Source organism: Lepisma saccharinum, chromosome 6 (assembly GCF_977018435.1).
Source record: "Lepisma saccharinum chromosome 6, izLepSacc3.1, whole genome shotgun sequence".
Classification (NCBI taxonomy): Eukaryota; Metazoa; Arthropoda; class Insecta; order Zygentoma; family Lepismatidae; genus Lepisma; species Lepisma saccharinum.
The window spans coordinates 57,758,118-57,775,173 of NC_139234.1; the positions used below are offsets into that span (position 1 = coordinate 57,758,118).

General features: G+C 34.4%; 1 protein-coding gene across 3 annotated transcripts in view; it reads left to right on the top strand.

Moving 5' to 3' along the window:
- The window catches only part of Moe (moesin), a 124,684-nt gene extending 115,932 nt beyond the window's left edge, over positions 1-8,752 (top strand). For all 3 annotated transcript variants that reach the window (XM_083123987.1, XM_083123988.1, XM_083123986.1), the window contains 5 exons: positions 630-890; positions 2,385-2,595; positions 4,047-4,193; positions 6,316-6,543; positions 7,370-8,752. In XM_083123987.1, the coding sequence (XP_082980113.1) occupies positions 630-890; positions 2,385-2,595; positions 4,047-4,193; positions 6,316-6,543; positions 7,370-7,534 (1,012 nt within the window). In that variant the 3' untranslated portion in view covers positions 7,535-8,752. The remainder of the gene's footprint in view (positions 1-629; positions 891-2,384; positions 2,596-4,046; positions 4,194-6,315; positions 6,544-7,369) is intronic.
- Positions 8,753-17,056: the final 8,304 nt, after the last annotated feature.

The following is a 17,056-nucleotide window of genomic DNA, read 5'->3' on the forward strand; positions in this document are numbered from 1 at the left end:
TATATAAGAGCAAATCCATGTCAAAACCAACATCGCTTGTTTTGTTACGTTGATGAAGTGCTGTTATTGTGCATTACTTTACATGTTCTTACAAAAAATGTATCATATACACATTTGTGGCAAATATTCAATATTTTGATACAAAAACAATGAATTGTGGGTTTATTTTTTTGGTATGTGTGCAATATGACATTCAGTATTACTGTAAATCCAATCCTGAATTTGAGTTGAAAACCTACGTAGCAAGTAAGAGCTTCCATCCTAAGAGGCTTATTGATAATCACCACCTACGTAAAATGCATAGATTACAAATAACTTTTATTGTCCCAAATTTTGCCACAATTCATGCTATAGAATTTTGTTCTACAGAATAATCCAGACTGGGTCTGTAAATAAACCATAAAGTTTATAATAATTTGCTGAGAAATTACTTAAATTGTGGTTCAATGAGGGATGGAACCTGGGTCTTTGGCATTCTGTGTCAGTGCTCTACCACTGAGCTACCAAGTTAACCTTTGGCTTCCCAACAAGAATTTTTTCCATTATTGAATTTAAGGTAGTAATATCATCAATGCATATCGGTACTTGCAAATAATGTAATTTTTTTTTTCTTTTTCTTTTCTTTGTAGGCTAACTCCAAAGATAGGATTCCCATGGTCAGAAATCCGAAATATATCATTTAATGACCGGAAGTTCATCATCAAGCCAATTGACAAGAAAGCTCCGGACTTTGTGTTCTTTGCTCCCCGTGTACGTATCAATAAGCGCATCCTAGCCCTATGTATGGGAAATCATGAGCTTTATATGAGGCGTAGGAAACCTGACACCATAGACGTACAGCAGATGAAGGCTCAGGCACGTGAAGAGAAAATGGCCAAGCAGCAGCAAAGGTATTTTATGAATTCTTATTTTGAGGGAAGTATGTAGCATAGTGGAATTGTAGACTGTTGTTTTGATTTTGGTCATTACATTCTGCTTTGACTATATTGATTATCAAGTTTCCATTGGGAAAAAATACAACAAAATTATTCAGGTATCTCTACCATCCCCCAAGAACTTGAAATGTGAATTTATTTATATATATATATATATATATATATATATATATATATATATATATATATATATATATATAGAGGAAGTTGGAAAGCTGGTGTAATGGAAATATTTGACATTATTTTACAGATCATTCTGGATAATTGCAACATGTAATTGATCCTATATAATACATTTTGTTCTTTCTACTAGCTTTTATTCCAGTTGGATTTCATAAGTCATGTCTTCGTGACAAGTGTTATTTCCTGAAATGAATAAATGGTTTCAATCAACCCTAATTGTATTTTGAATTATTCATCAGTTTTGTTTAGACTAATGTAGCATACAGGTTAGTAACATAAAAGTATAAATAAGATGTTAGACAGTATTCCCCTGCAGGGTGGCTACTCACTGGGAATTCCGGGAATTATGCGTGAATTATTGGCTCCTGGAATTGTGCGTGAATTCTGCTTGAATTTTTCTCTGTAGACGTGAAAAATTGCAACTTTTTAAAATCCCAATTCCATTGAATTTATACATATTTATTAATGACCTGAAACAAGTTTTTCAGTTTAAATTTTATTTTTATCAAGGAAGGAAGGCAAACTTCGTGGGAAATAAAATTGAATTCTCTCAATCAGTTTGCTTTGTTAATGTCCCTTGTGGCAGTTTGCTTTCTTAGTGTCCCTTGCGGAACAATCTATCCAATGGACGGAAGATTATTGCAAGATAAAATATCTTGAAGTTGATTAGGTAAATTTGAAATTCTTATAGAATTAACAATTTTTCGTAGATTACTATTTTCCGTAACATTTATGACTTGTGTTTGTAGATGTATTTATACTCCCGAGTAGTTATGTGAAATGACAAATGTAAACTCCGCACCTTAAATTATATATATGTGCCGTTCAATTGAATTGAATTAGAATTATTGGATTTATTGGAATCACACAGACCATATATTGTTAATGTATTTGTTTGTGTGTATGTATGTGTGTGGGTGGTGAGAGATGGTAAAACCTTAGTTTGAAATTATAGAAAACACCTGCTTGTGCCCTTGAAGTTTTGTAAAGTTCGCCTTGAAAACTGAGAATTATACTTGAATTTTATTATGGTCCTACAGTAGCCATCCTGTCATGTAACGTTGATATGCCAGAACTCTTGTATATTTCATGAGATTCATTCTGCAAGTTAGGTAGTTGTGGATATGGATTTCACTTGCCAAACTTTTCTCCCAGAGAAAACTGCTAGAGATTTTGGAAACAATTGCATTAAATTTCTGGGGTAAGCATATAGCAGTAATCTGTAACCTTCGGTCATTGCAGCCATTTTGTTTGTCCTTTGTTTAGGGAGAAGCTTCAGTTGGAAATAGCTGCACGAGAACGTGCCGAGAAGAAGCAGCAGGAATATGAAGAGAGACTCCGATCTATGCAAGAGGAGATGGAGAAGAGGCAGCAAGATTTGCTAGAGGCCCAGGAGATGATTAGACGATTGGAGGAACAACTTAAGCAGTTGCAAGCTGCCAAGGAGGACTTGGAGGCTAGGCAAAATGAGTTGCAGGTGAGGTTGCAGGACTGTTTCTTTATGGTACAAGGTTGAGGTACAGTTTCGCGTAAGATGCACATTTTACTTCCATTCTGTCAAAATGCACAAAGTATTAGAAAAAAGAAAGAAAATTGTTCTTTAAGCCTATTATTAAAAATGTAAACAATAAAGGTTTCAAATTCCATGTATTTATTATGGAAAATGAACCCCTCAGTCTTAAACTCATTTGTTACTAATCAGGGCAGTGTTTTAACTTGTTTCCTAACTGGCAGTTCTTGAACTTTTCTTCTATCCATCCAGGTGCTTTGTTCAGTTTTATGTTGCATATTCCTAGATTACTTTAAAATAAATTAATACGTTTATAAGCGCTCATGTAAATTCCAGCCTTGAGGTGGTATAGATTACTTTTGTTTAGCTTTGTGTTCTTCATGAAGGAAACTACCTCATACCATGAAGCTAGGATATTTCTTAGAATGGTAAAACTGTGCTGTAAAGAATGGTTAATGACGAAAGGATCTGGGAAAGAAGAAAATATCAGATGGATAATATTAAGTGGTTCCTAAGCTGATATGAAGCATAAAGTGTAAGATCAGAAAGTCTGGATGTTGAGAAACCTACCTAAGACAAAACTGTAAATAAAATGAATAGTTTGAATTTTATAGCCAAAAATGTTGAATTATAAAAAGTACAACATAAGGTTATAGTGCAGGAGACCTTAGAAAGAGCATTTCGCATTCTAACAGCAGACGTCGCTCACACACTATTGCCGATACTCTCGTGTTGTCTGCTTCTCAGCCAAACAAACAGGCCGAGGTAGCAAGAGGCAGAAGGGTGCAGCGAGCTAGCTATGGGAACCGGGCTTGCTCATTCGCGGACCTGATTGGTTCTCGAAGACACATCCCCATATTTTCGTCTGCTGTAAGCCCGCGAAGCGATCTTTCTAAGGCCTCCTGCACTATAGCATGATAAAAGTTGCAGTGTAATTACTTCATAAAGTTAAGAGTAATTTTAAACTTTGTCAGTATCTGTTCAAGGTATTGATTCAACCCTTAAAAGGTTTCCAGAAATACTCCCTTATTATCCTTCACAATTAGAGTAGAATGTAAAACAGTAGTTTAAGTATGGGACAAGTCGCTGATCACACATAAATGACCTGATCTTGAATTTTCCATTTGCCACTGTGGAAATTCCTCTTCAGAATGGTTATTTAATAATTCATGAATTGTTTGAGATCTGCTAGCAAGAATGGAGGCCAAACACACTGGCAACTTGATAATTTAAGCTATTGTTACAGTAAAAGTTTTGCAGTCATATAATTAATTGCATAAATAAAAATACAAGTACACATTAACATTAGTGGCAGTTGGGCTGTGCAATTTGTAAGTGTGTATCCCTAATATCTTGTCTTTATTAAACATCCCCTTAAATGGTGATATGTAAACTAACAAGATGTCTGGATGTTACAGCTCATGATGCAGAGATTAGAAGAAAGCAAGAGCATGGAAGCTGCCGAGAGGGCCAAACTTGAGGAGGAAATCAAATACAAGCAGGAAGAGGTGCATCGCATCCAGTCGGAGGTTGAACTTAAGGATGAAGAAACTCGCAGATTACAGGTAGGTGGTTCATAGTGGACTAAAATTTATTTTGAACTTAACCTTAATCGGACCTCTCACGCACCTGTATTGAAGCCGGCACACTTTTCAAACTTGCTGCAAAGTACAAAAATAATCGTAACTCAGAACTAATTGTCGTAGACAGATGAAGTTGGTTTTGTTTTCTTAAGGACAGGGCTTTTAGCAGAGGTAAAATTTATACATTGTGCCTCCCAATAATTAGTGTTACAGGAAGAAGACAGTTAATTTTTTAAAAGACAATTGACACCACCACCATCCCGGTGTCCCCCTCAATAGACCGAAGTGAATGAAAAAATGTATGTAGCAGTGGTACATTCCTACAACCATACAAAGTTTTGATGAAATCTGACTTATACTTCTTTGCTAAAAAAAATTGTATAAAGTGACAGTGTTGCCAGCTTCAGGACAGTGTCCAGAATTTCGCTTCTAACTTCTATATTGTATGGAGGAAGCGTAAAATATCACTATGAGGTAATTACAAAAAAAAAATTGAACTTCTGGCCTTTGCCTCCACTTCACCCCTGGACCCTTCATTTTTGGATGTTACTCCAAATTTTGCTTTTTACTCTTTCTTACATTTAGCATTTACAAAATGTTCAAAAAGATGCAGTGGTTTAGTTGTTACGGCCTTCTATCTTCAATTTATCACATAGTAACAAAAGGGAAATGGAGGGTTTTTTCAAATTGCCCTTGTTAATAGTAACAATGGATGTATTGTTTTGCAATTCGAGTATATAATACCTTTAGATGTAAAGTAATGAACAATAAAGACAGAACTGAAGTGTAGGTATAGTTTTCAAAAAATGGCACGTTAATTGCTGCCATGTGATAACAGGTGGTCAGGGCAAATTTGGACAATCTGTCCTTTATCCCCACGTCCCCCTGAATCCTTAATTGTCTGACATTGCTTAAAATGTTGCTTTTTACTCATTCTTGCTTGTAGAATTTAAATTTTTCAAAAAAATGCAATAGTTTTGAATATAAATCTATCCCATAGTAATATGGTGGCAACAAAGGGAAATAAATTTTAAAATAAGGACTTTTTCAACCTTTGATTGTCAATAGTAGTAACAATGGATATATTGTTTGTAATTAGAGTATGTTATACCATCATAAGTATACTAAAGATAAAAAGAAACAAGAAGTGAAATATTGTGTGCAGTTTTCAATAAATGGCATCTTAATTGTTTCTTCGTGCTGCTGTTCAAAGTATCATACTGGTATCAAGGAGCTCACATCTAGGGGTCGAAATTTCAGCTGGTGGCTAAAGATTAATCCAGCAGGTATTTCAGTTGTATATCTTCATCATGACTATGTCCATGTACAGTGTGCATATGCAAAACTCAAATGAATTAGTGTCTATTAATTTACAATGATTAAATTTTAGTGTTGCATTGTAAAAATTAAAATTGGTTTTGAATTCTCCACACATTAAACTGCTTAAAATCTTATTGATTTAGTGGTTACTTATTGAAAATCAGGTTCCATACAGTATTGCATTTCATTGAAACTTGTGGTTTAAAAGCACTGTACTCAATGGAGCCATCACCTTAGGTGGATGCATACGTACGAATCAAATAAAAGCAGTCAAAGATATTTTGACAGTAACCTCCCACATGTGTTGCCTTTTGGAGGAATCATTTTTTTTTCAACAAAGTATTCATACTGTATACTCTAAAGCTAAAGCCAAATATTATTGATTAATGAAAATTTATTCATTTTGCATGGATTAATGATCTTTCAGTTGTTATGTCCAGTTATAAAGTCTTGCTCATACCATGAAAGGCTGAAAAAGTTGTAAATTGTTGACGTCCCAAGTTCTTTGTTGCCTATACCTACAGCTCGTGGGCATTTGGCTCATTAAATAATGGTGCTAAAGCTATTTAACTAGTATTGTATTGGCATGTACCAATAATTTTAGTAATTTATCATTGAATAGACCATGTTTGCTGTTTTTTTTATGAATATTATTAAGGCACAGATTATTTCATGAAATGACAGCCAGTTTGTTTGGTGTGCCATCACTTACTTCTGTTATAGTATCTTTAAAAAAATCATACCTGTTCAATCTTAATAAAGAATTGCTTCTTTCGTTGTGCAGGAGGAAGTAGAGGAGGCCAGGCGAAAGCAGGAGGAAGTGAAGCAGGCTCTGCTGGCTGCTTCTACTCCCCAGCATCACCACGTCCAGGAGAATGAGCATGATGAGAATGATGAGCTTCCCAACGGAGATGTTAGCCGTGACCTAGCTACAGATGACAATATTGTGGATCCCGTGGAGGAAAGACGCACCTTAGCAGAACGTAATGAACGTCTGCATGATCAGTTGAAGGTAACATAAAGTAAAATTATCTTCTGCTCAGTAATTCCTTCATGACAGATATTAAGATTGTTTCCTGACTTCACATCTCTCTTTCCACGGAACATATTACTGATAAAATTAAAGGTAGTGCACAAAAGAAGAATTACTAATAAACATAAAATTTTAGATGTATACATTATTAATTTGAATTCTAACAGCATTTAATTTATTTTCATAAAAATAATCTACCTTGTAGAGTAAATTTAAAATATCATAATTTTTCGGAATACTTAGAAATCATGGTATATTCTATGGCCTGCTCCAATATAGGAACAGTATATTGTTCTGAAATCTCCATATTTCATATTTGGTTATTTGTTGGTTCAAAATCCATGAGAGGCCATCCTTACAGGTTTTTGGAATTTCCCATAAAGGCATGCTGGAATAGTAACTTTAATAATGATTATGGATGCTTCAGTTTTTTTATCAGTTCTTCCATCCCTCAAGCACTGCTAACCCAACAGTACAAATAAGTATATTCATGAACTATTGCATTATATTGTTACTCAATCTTTACAATCACAGTGCTAAAAAGTTTTAATGTAAATGTGCAATTCAGTTGATATTTTTTATGAACTCTTTTCATTCTGTTATTATCTTGCTCTCTCTCCCCCTCCCTCTCTGTCTCTCCCTTCTTTTCATTTCTTTGTTTCTTTCGATCTCACTCCCATCCCCTCTCTGAAAAACATTATGCATCTTAAGAACTAAGTGAACCCATGTATTTTTTAAGCTTTGTGTTTCTAGAATTCAACTGCAATTTATTCTAGAAAACACTAATATAGGCTTTCTTTTCCAGGCCCTGAAACAAGACTTAGCACAGACTCGAGATGAAACTAAGGAAACTCATATGGATAAGATCCACAGAGAGAATGTGAGACAAGGGCGTGATAAGTACAAAACATTGCGGGAAATTCGCAAAGGCAATACAAAGAGACGAGTGGACCAGTTCGAGAACATGTAGAATGTCTGCCTGTTAATGCGCATGTGAAGAAAGAAAGCAAAATTGAAAAATGGTGGCCTTGGAATAATTTTTCTAAAGTGTAGACTGTATGTTATAGATCTTTTTATACATATATCTTCATTTGCATTTGGACAAGTACATAATAGAACACGCAAAATTTATGGAAGGAAAAAAAGTAATTTATGAAAGTGACTGGCAGGAGGGCTTGATTACTATGTTTTTGAATGTGTTTGGTAATAGTTATTTTTTGATCACTGTATACTTATTATACTCATCATCTCATCTGTCATTTTGCATTGTAGCATTCCAGAGTACTATTTTGTATTTCCAAGTTCTATTCAGCAATTATTTTTGTTTTTTGAATATTTTTCTTAATTATTATAAGTTAATATGAAATGTTAAGCGGAGCGCTGTTTGTTCTGCATTCTAATTTAATCACGTGCTCTTTTTGTAACGTTTCCTTTCTCTGTATTTCATCTACGACATATCATGAAGAGGGAGGGTTGGAAGAAATCTTGGTTAGGACTGGGGTGTCAGCTGCGATGGTAGTTAATAGTGCCATCAACTTTACGTCCAGCCTTCCAGCATGCTGTCTCTTTAAATCTTAATGATTGGTGCTTATGTATATAGTACTCCGTTTCAAGTATGCTTTCATAATGAAAGCAGAACAATAAAATACTTCCCTTGCATTCATTGTGTCCCCCTTGTTGGATTTCGTACTATACAATAACCTTTTTTAAAAAGAGCCATGTTGCCTTTTTTAAAAAAAAGCAATGTCAATGTACAGTTTGTACAGAATACAGGAGCTTGCAAATTGGGTACCTCAGTTTTTGACCCTCCTTTCTATTAAATACTGAATGTGTAATTAACAGATAACATATCAGTGTTCTGTTACCTTGTTGATTACAGCATTCCTTTTAAAATAAATGGCCACCTGAAATAATGAAACTAGACTATCCTGTATTTTCTTTTTGATTTGAGCCAGCTCTTTTTTTCCCCTGGCTGCAGGATAGCAAAGTTTATATATGTATAAGTATATTGCCCATTAAATATGAACTGCTGAAGTTGTTGAAATGTCATTGATGCCTGTATTCTGTTCCTGTTTGTTAACATAATTAGAGGTTAATTTTTGTATAACAACCATAGAAGCTGAAGTTTTTTCAAAGACTGAATACTACTAGCAAGTCTTGTTATTGAGCATTTCTGGTTTGGGATTAATGCTGCATTGAGAACTACAGGAAAAGGAGAAGCGATTCTTGAAACCTCACTTCCCTCTTAGCAGAAGTAGTTATCTGAAACTTTATTTGTATAATAATACATTTATATGTATTTGTATTTCCTTGGGACTGGATTGGAGAATGGAACTTGAAGCAAAAAATCTTACTAATAAAAACTGCCAATAAAAAAGGCATTGTATTGACTTACAGGACTGTTAAAGGAACAGAGTACATTGAAGAAGGAAGTAGGGAATGCACTTACTTCCTGTAGTACTGTGGATATTAAAAATAATAAAATATCTTTATGAAATTAACCATGTTTTCTTATTGCATTACCTGCACTCTTTGTAGATTTGAAGAAGCTCAAGATATTTGTGAAACAAATCTTGAGAATGGAAGAAAACTGATGTTCTTATGGGAACACTGCAAATGGCATGTCAGTTTATCTGCAAAATTGCAAATCATTTTACAGGCAAAGATAAACACTAGAACAATGAGGAAATAAACCATCCTAGAACAACTGAGGGGGGGAGCAGCTGTCGAAAATAACAATAACAAGTGTGCAATGGTTTTCTTATGGCAGTCAAAATGACCGTTCGTAGTAGTTTTAGGGTAATGACTTCCCATAGCCCTTAGTTTTGGAAAATTGTAAAAACTGATTACACCCATCGAGAGAAGGTATAAAAATAATGAAAAGTAAAGTTTTCTGAATTTTTGTGCTGGAGGTAAAAAATGGGGGAAAAAAAATTTAAAGCAGTCAAAATGACTGCTCCCGTTGTTCTAGTCTTAATGTAGACCAGTGCTTCTCGGTCTTCATTCTCAATTCTTTTCTTAAAAAGTCTATTCTCCGAACTGATAACTGCCCCTGAGCTTAAACTTGCAGAACAATTATCAATGCAAATAAAATTGAGGTAATTAACGATAATCGTTATATTTAAAACAAATACAATACAGGCGCAGGAAATCTCGCCACCATCACGATTTTTTTAGTACTTATTGATTTTCGTTGCTGTGGTTACAATTTTTCTTCTTTTCCTTTTTAGATACAAAGCTTTTTATACAGCGCGATAGGAGCAATATAACAGTATATATAAAAACAAAAAGTGCATAAGTTAAAGCAACATAAATAACATTGAACATCACAGTTTGAGAATAGGTACAATCTCTCCTCTTCTGGTATGAACATAACATTTTTTATTTTATTTTTTAAAATAAGTTTAGAGTCCTCTTTTTAATATACACTTGACAGGATGAGAAAGTTCACTTAACATAATGAACCAATTCACAAATTTACAATACTATTTTTACTAAAGTTCTGAAAATGTTATCTCGGTGTTTGAATTTACAGCTACTTATGCATCACTTCATAATTACATTATTTTAAGCAATTCTTTCCGTCCATAGACATCAAAATTGTATAATTGTTTTTCACAGCATCAACTATGTAAGGTCCAAGCCATAATTCTATAAACTTATGGATTTTCTTGTTAATTGCACTATGTTCATGATTTTTCACAAACAATATCAATTTATTTGCATCACATTCACTACGTTTGGAATTACATATTTCCTTAATACGTACTTTGGCTATAAAACACTTGTTTCCAGGGCACTAACTTTAAATCATCTGGCCAGTTAATTTATTGATAATTAAATCCTTTATGATTTAGGAAAAGTTCATTAGGTGTGAAACCTGTTATTTCCGAAACTGAATTATTTATAAGTCCTGTTACATGATTCAAATATTTTACTTAGTCCTGATGATTTTGAGAAGTATATAATCGCAACAATTGTATTAACTCTTTGTTGTACCTTTCCACAGGATTTGCGAAAGGTGAATAAACTGATATGTTTGATGTTACTATCATCCATATATAACTCCCACTCTTGCGATTTAAATTGGGAATCGTTGTCTGACAATATAACCTTACATGCCAGATAGTGATAAAAATATTGGAGCTTGAATTTGTTAATTATTTCACGTGACGTTGTCTTCCTTAACGGATATGCCATTAAAAATTTGGACATTGTATCGACTACTGTTAATATGTAACTATAGCCTTGTGATTTGGGTAACTGTCCAAAAAGATCTATTGATAACATATCATGTGGCGTAGTAGAATATACATGCAATTCATCTTTATTAATTTTTGTGTGAGCTTGTTTAGTTTTTTCGCATGTTAAACATTTGTTCAAATACTTATTGATACTAGCTTTCATTTTAGGCCAATAATATAAACTCCTGCACTTATTAGTTTATAGTATCCAAAATTACCTTGTAAGTCATGTAATGAAGAATTTTGGGCACAACAACTGTAGGCACTACAAGTTTCCAATTATGCTCTTTCAGATGCTTCAAGAATAATATATTATTTTGAATCTAATATTGCCTTTTTACAATCCTTGACAAATTCACATTTTGTAACTTTTGTACTATGATACTGCAATAAGAATCCGAATTTTGACGTTCTTGCCAAAATGTCACACTATCTTCAAGAAAATCAAGACATGTTATTTACGTACAGTTCTGATAGTCAGAAAACCTGTACTTAAACCAGGATATCTACTTAAAGTATCTGCAACTTAATTAGTTTTTCCTGGCACGTGATTTCAGTATAATCAAACATTTGCAATTTCAAACTCAAATGATTTAATCGTGGATTCAAAGTTTTACTAGATTCTAGCCAAGATAAGGATTGATGATCAGTAAAGAATTTCACCTTAGTTCCAGCTATATAAGTTTAGAATTTTTCAAAAGCAAATAATATTGCTAAGCATTCAATCTCGTGAGTATTGTATGATAACTCATTGCCTTTAAGGGGGTTCTAAAGCCATGTTAAAGAATAGGCCCAATTCCCAGATAACCGTACCACTAATATAGATTTGGTAAGGAAGAAATTTTCTGACATGAAAGATTTTCATTCACTAGAATCTGGAATACCTATAATTTTGTTACGATTAAAGGTATTTAAGTAAATAACAGAAAATATAAGGTCCCAGTCATGTTCAAACTCCTGGGTGCAGATGGTGCTGAAGTGGTAGTTTGTCAATACCGGTGCATTTTTTTCTTTTATGACTAGTAAAGAAGATTTCGTTGTGAAACGACGACTCCAGTGTGTAGCCGCAAATATCTGAAATACTATGTGAAAAAGTGAAAACATTTCATACCTTCAGAATGTAGTGGTTATGTTTATGGTTTTTGAAATGGCATTTCGTCGTGCATTTTTTAGCATACACTGTTGCCAAAATTTCACTCAGGGTTTTCTAACGATATGATCAATGCGAGGGCCTTCATTGCCTGAAACTCAAACCAAACTACAAGAGAATAACTAATGTCTTCTTCTTAAAGTATGTACTACATATAGGAGAACAAGGGGACAAATATTTTGAGGATGTGAGAAAAATGGAGTAATAATTTAAAGGCAAGTTGTGTACTTAATTGTTTGTTGCTTGATATTATCCATTAAAAGCAAAACGTTTGTTATATGAAACAGATGCAGAATGTATATTTATTTAATGTTGAGAAAATATAATGTAACATAGTTTCTGCGAGAATATTGCTTGAACGTATCTGCATGCTTTTTTTTCCTTCGAAACTAAAATAATAATTGTTTGTAATTGTAAAATAAGAATAGGATGTAAAATTTTAGATTATTCATGATCCAGAGATTTATCATTTAAGGATTCTTACTAGAGCATGAAATATGCCTCTAATATGGATTACATATGTTGTTATTGAACCAGTATTGCACTAAATGCTCAATCACCATTCTACCCATTTTATTCACATGTACATCGAATAGTTTACAATTACAAATCAGGCAGTTCATTCACAATTTCATTTTGCCCTTGTACATGCATGGCTGAACAAGTCGGAACGACCTGTTTTCGATATTTTTCCTTTCTATTTAAAAACTAGGTCACAATTTATACAACTTGCAAATAGAGTTGGAAGTGGTCTGAAAAAACCTGGCTTTTTTGGGGAAAAAACTAGTTTTTTTTTCCTTCATATTTCGGTAGGCTTATTGAATATATCTATGTAGTATGATTAGTATTATACGATTTTCGATATTTGAATTTGTTATATGAACACATACATGAAGCAAAAAAGAAAATACTGCTCTACCTTTTGAAAATCTAGTATCAAATCTCTCTCCATTAAATTTTGTGTTCTGGTTTTCCAGCACATGATGTATAATTTGGTTAAGTGGCTGCTAAAGCTTGTCCCAGGGTAACTAGTGATGTATTTTGGCTGCTTGTTGCAAAATTCTCAGCCTTTGCGAGACCACAGCCCAGTAATTTTATTTCGTACAAGTCCATGCCCTGATCCCAACAATTTCCCTCATAAATAAATTTCTGATCTTTAAAGTTTATATGGAAATTAATGTTCACCCTTAATTAATATTAATATGCACCCAGGGGGTTGACGACTAATTTAAATCTAATTTTATGGGCCTCCCCAATGGTGCAGTGGCATCGTTGTCGCCTTGTAATCAAGGGGTCCTGGGTTTGATACCCGGTGGAGGCATAAGTGGTTCGGATCCCATTTTAAACTGTAGGTACAGTCCCAATTAACCTTACTGGGCATAAAGTGACACAAAATCAAATCAAATCTAATTTTATATTTGACTGCAAGTATAATTTAAATTAGTCGTCAACCCCTGGATGCAATGGACCTTTCCGGCCCGGTGGTTGAACAACACTGTCACTAAAACTTAAGCAGAAGCAAATAACACTGGCCGCAAATGGGGAGGATTCTATTTAAGAAATCTGGACTGGACCTACAGATTGAAATGAGATCCGAAGAACTCTGACTGCTGGGGATTGAACCTCAACCCCTTCTTATTACAAGGCAACAGCATTACTTTATTCCACTCCAGAGGCCCATTCATGATTATAAAAGGAACCTTCTATCCAAAAACCGGCCTTTTTTCCAACAACAGTACTTGCAATTTGTTCTCTGTGATTTATAGGCTAAATTATATCTTAACAAGGTTGTTAGCTCCTTCATCAGAGATTAAGTATACAGAACATTCAGATCGAAGCAACACATGACAGTGGGGGTGACACATTGAAGTGACATGGGCCCCTTCAGTCTGCAAGCAAGCATCCACCACACATGCACAAACAAGACCGAGATGACATGATGCGCACCCTTGAAGAACTTTCAGACTGAAGTCACAAATGACAAGCGACACAGTCTCCTTCAGTATAAAGCAAAACATTCACCATGCACGCAAGACCAACAGACCGAAGTGGCACGATGCACGCCATTGAGAAAACAGTATAGTCTAGCAACATGCAAGTGACATGTCAATTGTTGCTTCGGTCTGACATGAAAGTTCCCTGAGAAAACAGTACATGACAAGTGACACTTGCAGCTTATGTTGCTTCGGTTCGAAAGGTTGCATTTACTTGTAAGGGTTGGTTCCAAGAACGCGTGTCGCTTACGCCTAAAAGCTCCATTAAACAGGATATATTGAAGTATGATGCTGAGCAGAATCTAGAAAAGCTCTACTCTGCATCACTCTTCAATATACACATGTTCACGTAATTTCGTATACTTCTGCATATGTGCTGTGAACAATAAAGATTTTTAATTGTTCCGAAACATCGAATATTTTGATATTAACATTTGTTTCATATTTTATGGCATCACATTTAAATTGAGATACAATCGTGTAAAAGGTGGTTTTAAGTACATTTCATTGTCAGATGTGCTCATCAGGGCTACTAGCTTACCCGTGCTGTACAAGAAACTTACATATCAGGGGGCGACTCACAGGCCCACACTTTTTATCACTAGAATTCAAGCAACCATTCAATTATTGAATCACTGTTTCCTTTGCTCATTATATACAGTATGTAACATTGTTATTCGTACACACAGAATTTCCGAGGAAAAAATGTCATATCTACTAGTAAATATAATCATTTTCATATGTACCTAGAAATGAATGTTAATGAAGATTTCACCAACAAATGTCAATAAAAATGTATGTTGAAAGTGTATAAACAGAGCATATAATTTGTGTGAAAAGAGAAAAACACGCTGTTTCATGCAACATTGTTATTCGTACATGCAAGAGTTTCAATCTTCCTCACATACAGCTCCACCGCTATTCGGGCGATTTCGTGCAGTTTGCAACTTCATAACAAGTTTGAACATGCAGGCGAGCTCCCCGTCAAGCGGAATGCTGGCATAGGTATTGTTGTAGGCCTATCGTCTATCTATCAGCATGTTCGAAATGGGCAAGGTGAAGGAACTTAGTTCCGATCTGAAGGATGTTATAAATTTGGCCCTTAGAGGTTATACGTTAAGAAAAATTGGACAAACAGTCAATACATCACACTCCACAGTACAATACTTAGTAAACAAATTTAGAGAGGAAGGTTCAACACAGAATGTGCCGAGAAAACTAAAAGAGAGACAGTTGAATAAACGTGATGAACGCTTTATTTTAAAAAGAGTGCGAGAAAACCCCCGACTAAGTGTTCCTCAGTTAGTAGAAAATGATGCTCGCAAGATGATGTCCGATCAAACTGTCCGACGTGCCTTGTGGAAGCATGGATATCATGGCAGAATACCACGAAAGAGGCCGTATGTAAATAAGGTGAATCACAGGAATAGACTTTCATTCGCGAAAGAGCACATACACGAGGACCATGAATTTTGAGATAGTGTCATATGGTCAGACGAGTCGAAGAATAATATATACAGGTCAGATGGGATAAATAGGGTGTGGAGAAATTCAAATAAATACAATGATCACATTAACACAGTTCCAACAGTTAAACACGTTGGTGGGTCATTAATGATTTGGGGCTCTATGTCATCCAAAGGTATTGGTATCATCCAGTTTATTGATGGTATCATGGTATTATGTCTATTTGAACATATTGAAGAACAATGTAAAGCAGTGCGCCAAAAAAATGGACATGCCACCTATCTACAGATTCCAACAAGACAATGACAGTAAGCATAAGGCGCGAGTTAACATGAATTGGCTAATAAGGAATGTGCCCAAACTACTACAAACACCAGCTCAAAGTCCAGACTTAAATCTCATTGAGCATTTATGGGCAATTTTGAACAGGCGAGTCCATAACGCAGGCGTCAAGTCCAAACAAGAGTTCAAAACTGTTGTGCAAGCCGAGTGGAATAAAATAAGCTCTGAAACATGTCGGAAACTGGTTAATTCTATGAAGAACAGGTGTCAAACAGTCATTAAAGCCAAAGGATAGGCATCAAAGTATTAGAACTGTCAGTCAATTTGCTCTGAATATACGTTTTCCTTTTATATTATAATTATTAAGTGTACGAATAGAAAAGTTGTACAAAAAATGGCATGTATCTCTTTCAGTTTCATTTAATTTATTATTGTCATTGGTTTATACAGAATTTGGGTAAGATTTTATGTTCCTAATGATATTAGTTATTGAATTGTAAAGAAACAATTTCAAAAGAGTGTATTTCCTTTCAGATATTAAAGAATTTTCTTTGAAAATCTGTGTGTACGAATAAGAATGTTACATACTGTATGTGCAATTATTTATTAATTATAAAGATTACTATCCTTAAAAAAAATAATAACCAATTATTGCCTGTCTACCATATATTTTATCATTCACTAAAACTCACAAAATCCATATTTTTTTATTAATGTTTTTATGTTTGTAGAGGTGCAAATTGTTAAATATAATAATTACAATATAGTTACCATCATTACCAACTACTTGTACACTGTCACTGGCATGAGTGTCTCGAATGAGATGCCTGATAAGCCCACCAAGTGCATTTTGCCTCTTATTTACATTACATATATGTATGAACAAAAGTAATACAGAAATACAGGGATGTAGTTTAATTTCAAACAGTTGAAAAATCTAAAATGTAGATGTGGCGGGCCTGCAAGTCCCCTCCCCCCTCGGTAAGCTAGGGTTAAAATTGTATCTGAACCACTATAAAATATGTCCACTGGGATTGGCCAATATCTGTCTCTTGGCTGCTACATCATGTTAATTTTTTTTTAGCTAGTTGTAAAATATGTCACTACAAACCTGTAAACTCTTAACAGTAACTTCAAGTGAAATAGCTTAGCTGTAATTGGTAAAAAGCCAAAATTTCCAGGTTTTTGTTGTGTTTTTTTTTCAAAAAAAGCTGGCTTTTTTGCAACTCTACTTGCAAATATTCATGTTCATGTTAGTCTAAGTGAGATTGGATTTGAATAGATTTGGTATTAGATTTCTGAATGTTCCTACAATTTATAGACATCGTTCTGTTATCTTGCTTCATAGAAGCATG